The 16,230-nt window shown below is 41.8% G+C and overlaps 1 protein-coding gene across 10 annotated transcripts in view; it reads left to right on the top strand.

Moving 5' to 3' along the window:
• The window catches only part of PXK (PX domain containing serine/threonine kinase like), a 76,319-nt gene that overhangs the window by 20,673 nt on the left and 39,416 nt on the right, over positions 1-16,230 (top strand). For all 10 annotated transcript variants that reach the window (XM_032868425.1, XM_032868424.1, XM_032868426.1 and 7 more), the window contains exons 2-3: positions 4,809-4,859; positions 6,900-6,947. In XM_032868425.1, coding sequence (XP_032724316.1) covers positions 4,809-4,859; positions 6,900-6,947 — 99 coding nt within the window. The remainder of the gene's footprint in view (positions 1-4,808; positions 4,860-6,899; positions 6,948-16,230) is intronic.

Consider the following 16,230-nt stretch of genomic DNA (forward strand, 5'->3'; position numbering starts at 1 on the left):
ACTGGTTTATCGGTGCACCTCAACCTGGCTGTCTCAGCCTTGGCACCAAGGACATTCGGTGCCAGGTAGTCCTTCGTTGGGGGGGCTGGGGGGGGCTGTGCTGTCCATTGTACATGTTTCGCAGCATCCCTGACCTCTATCTACTGGATGCCAGTAGCTCCCTCATCCCTGTGACAACCAGTGATGTCTCCAGACATTGCTAAATGTCACTTGGGTCAGAATCACCCTCTTTTGAAATCACTGGCCTAAATTTAAAGAATGTCTTGGCACAGACATTAATGGAGATGTCATTTTGGCTATCACCGCCTGACAACATGACCCAGGCATTATCTTGTAGTTACTGCTTCCCTCTGTCACATGCTTTTCCCAGTCATTATTGTGTGCTGCTTTATAGACAGGGTCTTTTTTAAAGACAGTATAATAATCATAATCACAATAATAGACAACTTTATAGGGTATCAGTTAAGAGACTTCAGGAATACCTTAGTGAGAATTATTAGCCTGATAGTCCTGCGATCCTGGAGTAGAGACAACGGTAAAGGCTCATGGAAGACTAGAGCACATAATGGTTACTATCAGTTGCGGGGAGGGGAGAGGAATAAAGGGCAAAGAGCATATAGAAAGGAGTAAGGTGAGAAGATGTTTGCCAGTTGACCAAATAGTGTAGACATAACCTATTCTGGCACAAATGTGTGTTCAGGAAGTTCTGAATTTTATTAAGTAAACTCTGCCCTCAATGTGGGTCTCAAACTCACGGCTTTGAGATCAAGAGTCACATGTTTATAGACAAGTTTGTTTTTTTTTTTAAATCTAAATTGTGTGTCTATGAAGGAAGAAATGGAATCAGACTGTACCTTTCTGTTCAGACTTACACCCCAGCATGAATGAAGTACAGGGATTGGAACGTTATGGGTTCGTTAGTGGCTATTTACAGTTGGCAGCAATGTCTTTGTAAAGCACAGATCTGAACTTTAAACTCAACACGTGTAAAGCGCGACAACAGTGCTTTTACTCAGTACCTACAAAGTGCCCAACACTGAACTGGAATTTTTAAAATTAATATTATTCGAGGGGCGCCAGGTAGCTCAGTCATTAAGTGTCTGCCTTTGGCTGAGGTTATGATCCCGGGGTCCTGGGATTGAGCCCCACGTTGGGCTCCCTGCTCAGCAGGAAGCCGGTTTCTCCCTCTCCCAATCCCCCTGCTTGTGTTTCCTCTCTTACTGTTTCTCTAGCAAATAAATAAATAAAATCTTTTAAAAAATTGAATTAAATTAATATTATTCCTCTGATAAATCATAGTGAAATAATAGATGCTAGAAGTGGTTTTTGAGAATCAACATTTTCCCTCAATTTTAGACATCAGAAGAGCTTGTCTTTTCAATGTGTGGTTGTTTGGAAGTACTCCATGATATGTGCTAATTTCAGCTTGACTCTGAGAATGTAAAAGTCCAGAAAATTTGCCTGGAAAAAAGAAAATTTCCACCATAAAGGATTGAGCCCCCAAATTTAAGAATGTCAGAAGTTTTCAGCATTTTATCTGTATGGATTTAGAAATAATTGCATTAGCATATTGCTTAAGAGATTTGCCACACTACATGAATCAGACTTAAAATATTTATTTTATGGGATGCCTGGGTGGCTCAGTCATTAAGCATCTGCCTTCTGCTCAGGTCATGTTCCGGGGGTCCTGGGATTGAGCCCTGCATCGGGCTTCTTGCTTGGTGGGAAGCCTGCTTCTCCCTCTCCCATACCCCCTGCTTGTGTTCCCTCACTTGCTGTCTCTCTGTCCAATAGATAGATAAAATCTTTAAAAAAACATATATACATATACATATGTGTGTGTATGTTTGTTTATTTATTTAATACCCCCCATATGAACCCAACTCAGCATGGCTGCCAGGTACACAGCTGATTCACTCGTAATTGAGTGGATATTGTTGAATTGCCATCCTTAACATATTCCTGAGGAGGCGGGAATTCCTGCTATGAGAACTTTATCCACTTTTCTTAAATACACTGAGTGGAAATGAATGATAGCGCAAAAACATCTATTTTAAAAATCCAGTCACCAAGTTAACAGTGCTTATTTGGCTTTGTTTTCTAAATCACCTATTTAAATGAGAATTCAGTAGAAAGGATTTGCTGAATACCTTGTTGATAAGCATTTGTTGAGTAGTGATTGCCGGTAATGCCTAAATCATACCATCCAAGGAGATTAAAACAATTCTGAGCCTTTGAGGAAAGAATGTCAACATTCTTAAATGATTTAATCTATACCTTCATCATGAATCCCCCTGTGTATAGACAGAAGGCTGGACTAGGTCTGTGTTTCCTGCTTGCTGTCTTTAAGAATTATGTGGGGAGGGGCGCCTGGGTGGCTCAGTCGTTAAGCGTCTGCCTTTAAAATCTTAAAAAAAAAAAAATTACGTGGGGAGGCTGTTAATACATCTAATTCCTAGGGTTCTATCTTAGAGATTCTAATTCAGCATTTCTGGTGCAAAGCCTGAGAATGTGTTTTTTTTTTTTTTTTTTTTTTTTTTTTTTTAAGACTTTATTTGTCAGGGAGAGAGAGAAAGCACAAGCAGGGGAAGCTGCAGGCAGAGGGAGAAGCTAAACCCCCCGCCGAGCAGATAGCCTGACTTGGGACTGGGTCCCAGGACCCTGGGATCATGACCTGAGCCAAAGGCAGCCGCTTAACTACTGAGCCACCCAGGCATCCCAAGAATATGTATTTTCTTTTTTAAAGATTTTATTTATTTATTTGACAGAGAGAGATCACAAGTAGGCAGAGAGGCAGGCAGAGAGAGAGAGAGGGAAACAGGCTCCCTGCTGAGCAGAGAGCCCGATGCGGGGCTCGATCCCAGGACCCTGAGATCATGACCTGAGCTGAAGGCAGCGGCTTAACCCACTGAGCCACCCAGGCATCCCAAAGAATATGTATTTTTAATACCCTCTCCTCTCCCTCCTCTTCAGGAGCAGAGAGATGTTAATGATGAGGCAGGTAGGGGGTTTGGTCACTGGATTTGGTTTCTTTGGAAAATGCCATCACTGCCTCTCTATTCTACCCTTTCACTTGCTTCCCTAATCCGGGCCTTCTCTAGCTGGGGACGCATATAGAATGCAAACTCTGAACACCCAAAATCGTGGATCTTAGTCTTCCAATTGCTACCACTCCTTGTTTGAATATCTAAGTTTAAACTTTTTATTTTAGGTAATTACAGATTTACATGCTGTTGTAAGAAATAACACAGAGAGATCCCATATGTCCATCATCCAGTTTGTTTCAGTGGTACTGTCTTGTGAAACTGTGGTTCAGTATCACAGTCAGCACATAGACTTTTGATACGGTCTAGATCCAGAACATTCCCATCAATCCAAGCATCCCTCAGGCGGGTGTGGATGGCTGATGCACTACAGAAACTTATTTTTCACAGTTCCAGATGCTGAAAGTCCGAGATCAGGGAGCCAGCGTGGTTGCCTTCCTCATTCATAACTGGTACTTTCTCAAAGTATCCTCTTGGTGGAAGGGGCAAGGGATCCTTCTGGAGCCTCCTTTACTTGGCACTAAACACATTCATGAGGGTTTCACTCCCATGACATAAGAACTTCTCACAGGTCCTGCCTCCTAATACCATTATCTTTGGGGTTCATATTCAGCATGAATTTGGGGGGGAGGGACACAAACATTGAAAGCATAGCCCCTCACTTTGGCTTTCTATAGCCACACCTGCATCCCTCCCCCCCACACCCTACCAATCCAGCCTTAACTCCTACAACACAAATTTGTTTTCCGTATCTATCATGTTGTCATTTCATGAATTATATAAATGGAGTCATGCAGTTCATAATCTTTTGCGACCGACTTTTTCACCCAGCATAACCCTGGAAATTCGTCCAAGTTGTTACATGAACCAATAGCTTATTCCTCTTTGTAACTGAGTATTGCTGTGTGATAGGGATGTAGCAGAATTTAACCACTCACCTGTTGATGGACATCTGGCTGGTTTCTAATTTTGGACTGTTACTCATGAAGCTGCTACCAACATTGGAACAGAACATTCCTGTACAAGTTTTGTGTGAACATAAATGCTCATTTCTCTGGGGTAATGCCCAGGAGTACAATTGCTGGGTTGCATAATAGTTGCATGTTTAATCTTTTAAGAAACTGCGAAACCGTATTCTGGAGTGAGGGTACCGTTTTACATGCCCACTGACAGTATATGTGTGATCCAGTTTCTCTGTGACTTAGCCAGCATTTGGTATTATTTTTTTGTTTGTTTTAGTCATTGTGGCAGGTGTGTAATAATATTTCATTGCGGTCTTTGTATGCGTTTTCCAGATGACTAGTAATGTTGAACATCTTTTTCTGTGCTTATTGCCATCTGTATGTCCTTTTGAGAGGAATGTGTATTCTGCTGTCGTTGGCTGGAGTGTCCACAAATCCTCATTAAAAATGTTGGTTGATGTATTGTTGAGTTCTTCTGTGTCCTTCCTGTCTAATAGTTCTATTAATCACTGAAAGAAGGGTGTGGAAGTCTCCAACCATAACCGTGAATTTGCCCATTTCTTCTTTCAGTTCCATCAGTTTTTGCCTCCCGTATTTTACATCTCTGGTGTTTGGTATATGCACATTTAAGATTGCTGTGTCTTGCTGGTTGATTACTGCTTTATCTTGATGCAGTATCCTCTATCTCTAGTACTTTTCTTTGCTCTGAAGTCTACTTTATCTGATATTTTCAATTAATTTTGATTCTCTGATTTGGGTGTCTTATAATAGCCTCTTTCTTTCCCCTCTCCTCTTTTTTTAGGAGTATATCATTCGGGTACAAAGAGGAATTTCAGCAGAAAACAGTTGGCAGGTAAGCATTTTTTTTGTCCCTAGAAAAATGTTTAACAGTTTAAATAAAAGTCTGACTCAGGTTATCCAAAAATGTGGGAAAACCAAAACATGCATAAATATAAATCCTGTTTCTTTTGGATATAAACCTTCCAGCTTTAAGATTTATATCCAAAGGGTTTTCTGTTCCCATTTGTTTGGTTTAATTTGTATATGATGTTACCACAGAGAATATCTAGGAATTTGTTCTCTCGTTTGACCCAGAGTAAGATAGATAGTAGGTAGATTACTTGTTTTGTTCTTAGTAATTCATACTTCTCCCCTGCAGCCACGTGTAGGTGGGGCCCTTTAGAGTGAGGTCCATCGGATGGAAAGGCTAGAGGGGACCCTGGACATCGTACAGCTCAGAGCCTGTGCATTTCATGGACTCCCCATGGACTCGCCATATAGCCCTAGGGTCTGTGCTCTTCGGTAGTGGAAGGAGAGTAAAAACTGCCTACTTAGACCCAGAAGTCCTTCCTTTGTCAGTTGACTTGCAGAGGGTGGGTGACTTCTCTCTAGGGGCCATTTTTTCTTGCTTTTGTAATTATAATTACCCTCCCCCTTCTCTGCTACAAAACAGCGTACCTTGTCCTTCAGGCCTGAATCTTAGCTCTCACCCTAAGCAGTCTTGGACCACAGCGGTCCACACTTGGTCTTCTCTTTGCCCGAATTTTCAAACTGTTTATTATATTATTATTATTATTATTTGTTTATTTGAGGGAGAGAGAGAGTGAGAGAGAGCATGAGAGGGGAGAAGGTCAGAGGGAGAAGGAGACTCTCTGCAGAGCTGGGATCCTGATGCAGGACTCAATCCCGGGACTCTGGGATCATGACCTGAGCTGAAGGCAGTGGCTCAACCAGCTGAGCCACCCAGCGCCCTCAAACTGCTTTCTGCGTGAATAGTTACACTATTTAACATCTCTTGGACATTTGTTGTCAGGCACTGATTCAGGCACATTAATTCACTCAACCCTTTAAAAATAGTTCTGCACTATGGAGCTCTCTGTTTTACATTCAAGGGTTACTAACTAGGCAATGGTCACACACAAATCAGGGACAGAACAGGGTTGGAATCTGTATTCGCCATGATTAACCGCTATGTACTTTGCACTTCTGAGGGATGGCCTTCTATTTAACTCTTGGATGTGTATTTGACAAGCAGGGCAAGAGCATTGTCCTACCAGGGAAATCAATCCTTGGGGTAGTTTTCCAGATACAAGGCATTAGAATCCTGGGGATACTTCCCCAAAACGTAGACTCTTGGGCCCCACCGTGGACCTACTGTGGGATATTTCTCCGAGGGCAGAGTCCTAGAAGATTGGTAGGTAATTCTGCTCACTAATATTTGAGAGTCCTCAACAAGCGTTGAAGTCAAATCATTCAAAAGCAAAATAATTTCCTTGCCCAGAGCCTGAAGAGCTAGTGGAATTTGACTCTGGCCTAATCAATGCCATCAGCATAACTAAGAAAGAATGTATAGACAATGGAAAGTGGACTGTCTACCGAGAGGGGAAACACAGGGAATTGGGAAAGGTGTGGCCTCTCTGCCTGCAGATACAGTCCTATCTCTAGAATGGTGGGTTCTCAACTGGGGGAAGTTTTATCCAGGGCAAGGATGAAGGGCCTCAAAGCTGTTCACTTCCTTTTACTTTGATTTCATGTTCAGTAAAAATTTTTTGGGTGGGGGCATAAATCATTAATTCATCTTTCCAGGTGCCTGCTTAATGAGAAAGATATTTAAAGGGCTATTCACCCTAAAAACAAATACATCATCATTCTCTTTTACCTATTGGCATCTTGTGTGTTTGACTGGTGTTAACCGATTTCCCATGGGCCCAGCTAGCTCTGGGCACTGATAGGTCTGTTTTCTGGGCCTGTCAGTTGAGCATGTTAAGCACCCAGTGTAAGCCCTACTACCTTTAGTTCAAGTGCCTCAGCCCTAGAATGCCAATAAATATTAAATAAGGAAATGAAAGAGGTGGTCTTTACCGAATGAAAACACCGCTGTCTTGTCTTACAGATCGTTAGGAGATACAGTGACTTTGATTTGCTGAACAACAGCTTGCAGGTACGTATTTGAAAACACTAATGACACACGGTCATTGCTTGGGGTGTCCTAGAAACTGGTTGGAAAGGGCGGTATCAAGAACAAAAAACTAGCAGATCTTCCTGGTGGAGGATATAGACTTACACTTTAAACAGATGATGTGTGGCTCTAAAAATAAACTTTGGGAAATAAACATCTGATTTACAATAGTCACAGGCAAGTGAGTCCCTGTGTGCGAGATGACATCCTTAAGACAGTCATGGGATGCTGTGTGTCCTCTCTTCCGCACAGATAAGGAATGACTGGCTGGGTTGCTAGAGTCATTCACTTAGAGCTGGGACTGTCTCAGACTCTCACCGCTGAGCTAGACTGCATAGTCAGCCTTGCAGATCAATACTCAGCAGAAGCTAGAGATAGCCTTTTTCAGTGTAACTTTTTTCTCTTAAATACCTATTTCTAACTCCCTTTGATTTAAATGTTCCTAACTTGGTGGCCACAATGGAAAGAGGGATGAGCTGCAGAATCTTTTCTGGAAATAGCTGTGCTGGTCATGATGGAAGGGTCTTAGAGGGGCGTTAGCACCATAGTAAGTACTGGCAGTAGCACCCACATCCCCATTCAGCAGATTGGTCTTTAAGGGCCATGGGTGATTGCAGACCACTGGGCCTGGGTCATATCTCAGATGATTGATAACGTAAACCCTGAGCAGGTGTGCTTGGCTTATGACCAGTTCAGCCAGGAGGTGAAGCACTGCTCTCCCTTCATTGATGTCATCACTTATTACCTAGTCTGAGTGACCGCTGGTCCTGTCCACAAAGGTCAGGAGGACTGCTGGCTGAGGGCGAGCACATGCTTCCTTTCCTTCAAAATGCCATGGTTATTGATCAGGCTTTGGAGAACAGTATATGTAGAGTCCAAACTACAATATTATTTACAACCCTGCTGAAAACAGAAATGGCTAACTTGGTCTCTGATAGAATTGGCCTGAGTGTCTGCAGACCTTTATATAATTGACAGATGGTCGTGCATTTGACAAATTGTGTCTCTTTAAATTTTAATTATAGTATGACCAATTTAAATCTTCAGATAAAATATTGGGAGAGATCAAATTCTCCTTATTGATGGGTTTAATTGGTTTCATTTATGGATTTTTATAGCATATTCTTTCCACTTAGACAAAAGCTGGGTCTCTGATGATGTGGATAAGGCACCAATGTGTAGTTCATTCCAGCAATGGATTTTCTCTAGAAGTCTCTCCAGACGTTCCCAGGCAGCATTTCCACAGTGGCATTTGGGAGTTAACATCAAGCCTACTATGTGTTTTCACCTTGATGCACAAGAGAACCTTTGTCCAGTGATCTTCATACAGTGTCATTCAGCCGGGATTGAGGAGGACTCATGGGAGGAAGGGCTCTGAAATTGAAATTGTCTAGGCCTAGCCCCCAAGAATGGGTTGGGGGGGAGAGGGTTTTTTGCCCTATTTGTTTTTGCTTAGGGGATGTAAGGTTGGATCTCTATGATGATTCAGTTATGGCCTTTTTAATATAATAGAATTTTATTTTTGCTTCAGTATAATTTTCCCTTTGAAAATAGGCACTTTCACTGTGCATTTTATTTCAAATGCAAATATCCACGTGTATTGATGTTGGCTTATGCTGGGCAGGATATGGCCAGACATCATTTCAGTGGGAGGTTTTTCTAGATCCAAGTAAACAAACAGAAGAAAGTACATACAGCTTTTTGGCAAGAAAATAATTTCAAAACAACCTCCATAAAACAGACCAAAAAGACTCTAAAAACCACAAAATAAAACTGTGACCATGCTTGTTAGTGTCTGATTACCCTTTCTGATGGATAAATGAGTTCCTGCTGAAGAAAGAGAAATATAATACACATATGCAGAGTTGTCTGTCTCCAATAGGAGAGATGCCAAAGTGGAAAAAAAAAAGCAGAATGTAAAATTATACATGCAATATAATAGAATTACATTAAATGTTTAGAAAGAAAGATTAGAGGGGGATATGCCAAACTGTTAACAATGGTAATCTCCAGGTGGCAGGACTATGGGTTTTATGGGTTTTTTTCCTGGCTCTTTATAGTGTTTTGTACTTTCCAAGTTCTCTATAAACAAGCAGATGTAAGCCAAATAAGCAAAGCTAAGGAAGATGCATTTTCATAACTTTATATAATGAGCATATTTTGCCTTAAAGAAGAATCACTACCTTATTTTAAAGATTTATTTATTTACTTTAGAGAGGGAGAGAGAGTGCATGTGAGTGGGCGGGAGGCAGAGAGGGGGACAAGCAGACTCCCTGCTGAGCCGGGAGAGCCTGCCAGGGCGGGCAGGAGGGTTGCCAATCCCACGACCCTGAGGTCATGACCTGAGCCAAAACCAAGAGTCAGTTGCCCAACTGACTGAACCACCCAGGTGTCCTTGAATCACTAACTTATTTTTTTTTTTATTTTTTTTTTAAAGATTTTTTTTTTTTTAATTTATTTGACAGACAGATCACAAGTAGGCAGAGAGTCAGGCAGAGACAGGAGGAGGAGGCAGGCTCCCTGCTGAGCAGAGAGCCCGATGCGGGACTCGATCCCAGGACCCTGAGATCATGACCTGAGCCGAAGGCAGAGGCTTTAACCACTGAGCCACCCAGGTGCCCCACTAACTTATTTTAAAGGCAACATGAAATGAGTAACCATCCAGGGAGACCACATACAGCAAAACAAAAGAGAGGACTGAGAGCTGAAATGATGGGAAATGAGATGGGAATCCTCATGTTGGGAAGGAGCCCAGACCCTGACCCTTTCAGCGGGGAGACCTTGGGTCATTTATTTTCCCTCTCCATCCTCACTTTCCCCATCTGAAACAAGGGGTAGAACCAGGTGACTTCTCATGTCTGTTGTAGCACGGGTGCTTTGTGATTTGAATTTCATTGCCTGCTGTTGATATAGGAGAGACTCTGCGGTACACTGGGGGGATATTGGGACAAATTAAGGGTTCGTTGAAAACTTAGAACTCCCTAGAATACTCATTGGAATATGGTTGAAGGCAATTTGTAGACCATTGAGATCTGATCATGAAAATGAAGGATTAAAAGATTAAATCCTTAGGGCGCTTGGGTGGCTCAGTGGGTTAAGCCTCTGCCTTCAGCTCAGGTCATGATCCCAGCGTCCTGGGATCAAGCCCCACATCGGGCTCCTGCTCAGCGGGTAGCCTACTTCTCCCTCGCTTTCTGCCTGCCTCTCTGCCTACTTCTGCCTATTTGTGATCTCTCTCTGTGTGTGTCAAATAAATAAATAAATAATCTTAAAAAAAAAAAAGATTAAATCCTTTGAAGGATTAATCCTTTGAAAGTTCCTCCTCCAGACAGAACTAGTTTTCTTGAAACTACAGTATACTTTGTCATGTACTTTAGAGGCCTCTATGAGCGGGTCAGATTATGGGATCTAGACCTCACTTTGGCGATTATTCCCCTTTGTCTTATCACTCTAAAATGGATGTGTCTTTGGGGACTTCTCCACTGACTTTCTTATTCAGTACACAGGAACTCAAGAAGGGAATCCATAGGACATGTTAAAGAGGAAAGCTCTCAAAAATGGGATGGTGAGGGGCGCCTGGGTGGCTCAGTGGGTTAAGCCTCTGCCGTCGGCTCAGGTCATGATCCCAGGGTCCTGGGATCAAGCCCCGCATCGGGCTCTCTGCTCAGCAGGGAACCTGCTTCCCCCTCTCTTTGCTTACTTCTCTGCCTACTTGTGATCTCTGTCAAATAAATAAATAAATAAAATCTTTTAAATAAATAAATAAATAAATAAATACATAAATAAATAAATAAAATGGGATGGTGAGCTGTCATGGTTTGAAGCCATCAGTGTGGAGGTGTCTAGGAAATCATTGCCTAGAGACTTGATTGCTCTCTGTACTAATATTCTCTTTCCCTCCCTCCTAATGAGTCATTGGACTTCTAAACTTTATATTCTATAATTGGCAAACATTTTAGAAATTCTGGGAGAAAGCTGAAAGAGTAAGTATCTCTCGAATGCTAGTCGTTTTTAAAAGGCAAGCTTTTAAAGTAACACACATATTACATGCTAGTAATGCTTGTAGAAATATTTATTGTGAGATCTTCATGCAGAGCAGGAAACAACCTCCAGTCTGTCCAGCTGACCAGTGTAGTAAACATAGCAGAGATACTATAATTGCAGCTGTTGGCAAAGAATACTTTGTTTCACCTGATGATTTGGGATCAGGTGATGGGATGAGCTGATGGGATGTCTGGGCAGATCAATATATTTTCCTAAAGTGAAATGAAGCTTGAACAAATAGATTGATGGAAGCTTGGAGGCCACAAAGTTCAAAACAAATACCTTATCGAACTCATTTTCATATCCTCACCATGAATGAGAAATAGCCCTGTTGGGGTTTGAATCTGATGATATAGATGTGACTCTCCATTCTGTTAATTTTTTTTAAAAAGATTTTATTTATTTATTTGACAGAGATCACAAGTAGGCAGAGAGGCAGGCAGAGAGAGAGAGAGAGAGAGAGAGAGAGAGGTAGGCTCCCTGCTGAGCAGAGAGCCTGATTCAGGGCTTGATCCCAGGACTCTGGGATCGTGACCCGAGCCCAAGGCAGAGGCTTTAACCCACTGAGCCACTCAGGCACCTCAACTCTCCATTTTGAGTCATGTGGATTTCATCTGGGTGTGCTGTCAGGCGGGTAGTGCAGGCAAACGGGCTGATATTGGTACACATGTATACACACACACACACACACGCATATCTATGTATATATAATACATAATATAAATACATATACATATGTAATATACACACATATACACATATAAATATATATATGAAATATATATAATATTTAAGATTTATTTATTTGAGAGAGAGAGAGACAGAGCATGGGGAGGAGGGACAGAGGGAGAGGGAAAGAGAATCTCAAGGAGCTGTCCTGAGCAGAGTCTGATGCGGAGCTCAGTCACGGGACACTTTTAAGACTTTATTTATTTATTTATCTGATAGAGAGAGAGAGCACAAGGGAAGGGGAAGGGACAGAGGAAGAGGAAGAGGGACAAGCAGACCCCCAGCTGAACAGAGAGCCTGACTCAGGGCTTGATCCCAGACCCCGAGATCATGACCTGAGCTGAAGTCACTTAACTAACTGAGACACCCAGGTGTGCCACCCCACCCCAAACTTAACCGACTGTGCTTTGTCATGGTAATTTTTAAGAATCCTTGCTGTGTATATAGTCAGTTTGATAAGCATGTATTTTTCTTTCCTTTTTAATTAAAAAAAGTGGTAAATGAGAAATGTAAACATTTCATAGTATAGAAAATTTATTTATTTTTAAAAGAGTTTATCGATCTATTTGTCAGAGAGAGGGAGAGAGAGCACAAGCAGAGGGAGAGGCAGGCAGAGGGAGAAGCAGGCTCCCCGCTGAGCAGGGAGCCTCATGTGGGACTTGATCCCAGGACTCTGCGATCACAGCTTGAGCCAAATGCAGATTCCTAACCAACTGAGCCACCCAGATGCCCATAGAAAAATTTATTGACCAACCCACTCCCAGAGGTAACTGTTCTCAAGGAGGTAGTGTGAGTCCTTTTAGACATTTTTTTCATGCATATATAACCATATCCATGGGCTTAAACGTACACATACATGAATGCACACACACAAATGAGATTGTATTCTGCAACTTAAGAAAATAATTTTTATTTATTATTATTATTATTTTTTAAGATTTTATTTAGTGGTACCTGGGAGGCTGATGGTTAAACGTCTGCGTTGGGCTCAGGTAATGATTCCAGGTTCTGGGATAGAGTCCTGTGTCAGGCTCCGTGCTCAGCCCCACTCCCTTCTCCCTCTCCCTCTGTGTGTTCTCTCTCTCTGAAATAAATAAGTAAATCTTAAAAAAATAAAATAAAGAATTTATTTGAGAGCAGGAGTGCATGCAAGGTGGGTGGGTGGAGGGATGGTAGGGTAGGGAGCTGATTCCCAGCTGAGCAGGGAGCCTGATGAGCAGGGCTTGATCCCAGGACCCTGGGATCATGACCCGAGCCCAAGGCAGATGCTTAACTGAGCCACCCAGGCGCCCCCGTAAAAGAACTTTTAAAAGAAATATCAGTTGTGTTTTTAGTAGTACCTTTGATTATTCTATATTACTCAATGCTCTGGAACAACAACATCAAAATAATAATAAAGTGATTCACTTGGATGTGTACTAGCTGAGTGATGTGCTTTCTTCTTAAGTATGCTTTTTATTTAGTTAATAAAGAAACTGCTATTTGGTAAAGCCTAATTGTATGAATGAGGAAAATGACTTGAAATACATGTCTTATCTGGCAGTGAATTATGCCATGATAGAAAATTCATTCTAAGTATGCTCTGACACATTTTCATAATTATGTTGGAGAAATAGGCAATTTAGAATTATCAGCCAACCTTTTTGTCTTGTCCAGTGTTGAGTTCAAGGTCTTCACTGTTTGACAAATATAGAGTGGAACAGCTAAGTTAGGTTTGTCCACATGGGTGGTTTAGATTACATCCTTTCCTGAATTAAAGATGCCCTTCTCTTGAGACCTTCCCATCAATCAATATGCATGTCTCACTTGGGCTATTCTAATCTAAGCATAAATATAGAGTACAACTGCTCTTTGAAAGTGATTTTGCTCATTAAATTAAGATACCAATCTGATACTTTTTTTAAAAAAGATTTTATTTGTCAGAGAGCGCGCATGAGTGCGCACAAGCAGGGGGAGCAACAGGCGGAGGGTGAAGCAGGTTCTCTGCTGAGCACGGAGCCTGATGTGGGACTTGAGCCCAGGACCTTGAGATCATGACCTGAGCCAAAGGCAGGCACTTAATAAACTGAGCCACTCAGCTCCCCACTAAGGAACACTTATTTTTTTTATTTTTTATTTTTTTTAAAGATTCTTAAATTTATTTATTTTTGATACAGAGAGAGAAAGAGTATGAGCAGGGGGAGGGGCAGAGGGAGAAGCAGGTTTCCCGCTGAGCAGAGAGCCTGATGTGGGGCTCAGTGCCAGAACCTTGGGATCATGACCTGAGCCAAAGGCTGATGTATAACCAACTGAGCCACCCCAGCTCTCAGGAACACTTAAAAAAAATTTTTTTTTAATTTTATTTACTTATTTGATAGATATCATAAGTAGGTAGAGAGGGAGACAGAGAGAGGGGGGAAGCAGGCTCCCAGCTGAGCAGAGAGCCCGATGTGGGGCTTGATCCCAGGATCCTGGGATCATGACCTGAGCTGAAGGCAGAGGCTTTAACCTACTGAGCCACACAGGCAACCCTCAGGAACACTTTTAACATAAAAGATAACAGTGAAAACAAACAGGAAAAAAAGAAAAGAACCTTCAGGAAGCAGAATATATGCATTAAGAGGAACATCTCAGGCTCTTCAGAAAAATTATATTTTATGATCTCAGATAAGAAATTGCATTACATTCAGGATGCTATTAAAGAAAAGAAAGAGTAATCAGAAATTAAAAAAAAAAAAAGATAATGGAAGTGAAACCTCTGGGGTGCCTGGGTGTGGCTCAGTGGGTTAAGCCTCTGCCTTTGACTCAGGTCATGATCTCAGGGTCCTGGGACCCAGCCCCGCATCAGGCTCTCTGCTCAGCAGGGAGCCTGCTTCCACCTTTCTCTCTGCCTGCCTCTCTGCCTACTTGTGATCTATCTCTGTTTGTCAAATAAATAAGTGAAATCTTTAAAAAAAAAAAGAAAGAAAGAAAGAAATGAAACCTCTTTAGAAGAGCTGAATGATAAAGGAACTATTCCTGAAGATTTTTTCAGTAGGAAAAAAATATTGCCTAATAAAGGTGGAAAATAGGAGAGAAAAGGTGAGAATAGAGGACCAGTCCAGAAGACCGAACACTGGAATAAGAGTTCCAGGAAAAGAAGGCAAAGGGTACAGAGGGGAAGAAATAATGACCTAATACCAGAAAATACCAAAGAACAGAAGGATGTTTGTTTCCAGATAGAAAGGGCTCAGTACGCAACGCAGAGGGTGAAAATAGATCTGCAGAGAGGCCCATGGGATTCACAAACTGGGGTCAAGGAGAAGACCCTAGAAGCTTATAGGGGGTGGGGTGGGGGCATGGAACAAAAATGGAAGCAAAAATCTACTGCTAATAGCACCGAAGCTAGAAGACAATAAAGTAGTTTTTAAAGATTCGGGAGGAAAAATATTTCCAACTTAGAATTCTACATCAAGATTCTCTATTATTCAAGTGTGAGGGTAGAATAAAGACATTCACACATGCAACTTTAAAAAAAAAAAATTGATTTCCCTGGCTCCCTTTTTAGGAAGCTGGCAGAGGGTATCCTCACTAAAAATCCGGGATTCTTCTACAAAAAAGGAATGTATGGATCTAGAAGTGGGGTTCAGCAGGAGACAGGCAAGAGCATCCTCGTGTGATGTGCCAGGATGCCAGCCTGCAGGGGGAGGGACCACCAGTCCTGCTTGGAGCAGGCAGTCCTCAAGAAGATGAAACTGATGCGTCTTTGTGTCTGAATATGTTGAGAAAATGCTTAGAGAGTTTGGAGTTGAACAGAAAACTAAAACAAACAAAAAAAGACCAGTTGATAAAAAGGAATTGTAAGCATGGCTTTCTGGCTCTGTGGTGCAGATCACCTAATGTAAACAGGAATATTGCACTAAATAAAATTATAACTATATTGGAGGGATTAGGAATAGGTTGCATGTGGGGTGAGAAGAGGATTGTGAAAGAGAACTTAATCCATAATGGGAAATTAATAGATTAATACCTAATAGTGAAAATCAATTCATGATGAACCCTATGCCAAAAAGATGGGCTGAGAGAATTTGATGTGGCTGTCTCTGGGGAATGGATAATGGCTTGGTCACCTGTTGGCAGAGGTGGTTGGGGGGGGAGTGTCGCAGGGCTGCTAATAATAAAAAGACTCTGAAATTATGTTCATATATAAGTTTGATAGAAAAACTTAAAAAAAAATTAAATTTGGGGGCCCCTGGGTTGCTCAGTGGGCTAAGCCTCTGCCTTCGGCTTAGGTCATGATCCCAGGGTCCTGGGATTGAACCCCATGTCGGGCTCCCTCCCTGCTCAGTAGGTAGCCTGCTTCTCCCTCTGCTTTTGTTCCTTCTCTTGCTGTGTCTTTCTCTGTCAAATAAATAAATAAAATCTTTTTAAAAAATGACATTTTAAAGTTGCTATGCTTCATATAGCATTTTATGAATTCTGAGTGGCAGTTTTTTCACATTTTTATCATAACACTGAAATCAGTATGCGTCTC

The sequence above is a fragment of the Lontra canadensis genome, unplaced genomic scaffold (genome assembly GCF_010015895.1).
Source record: "Lontra canadensis isolate GAN:19392208 unplaced genomic scaffold, GSC_riverotter_1.0 scaffold35, whole genome shotgun sequence".
Lineage (NCBI taxonomy): Eukaryota > Metazoa > Chordata > Mammalia > Carnivora > Mustelidae > Lontra > Lontra canadensis.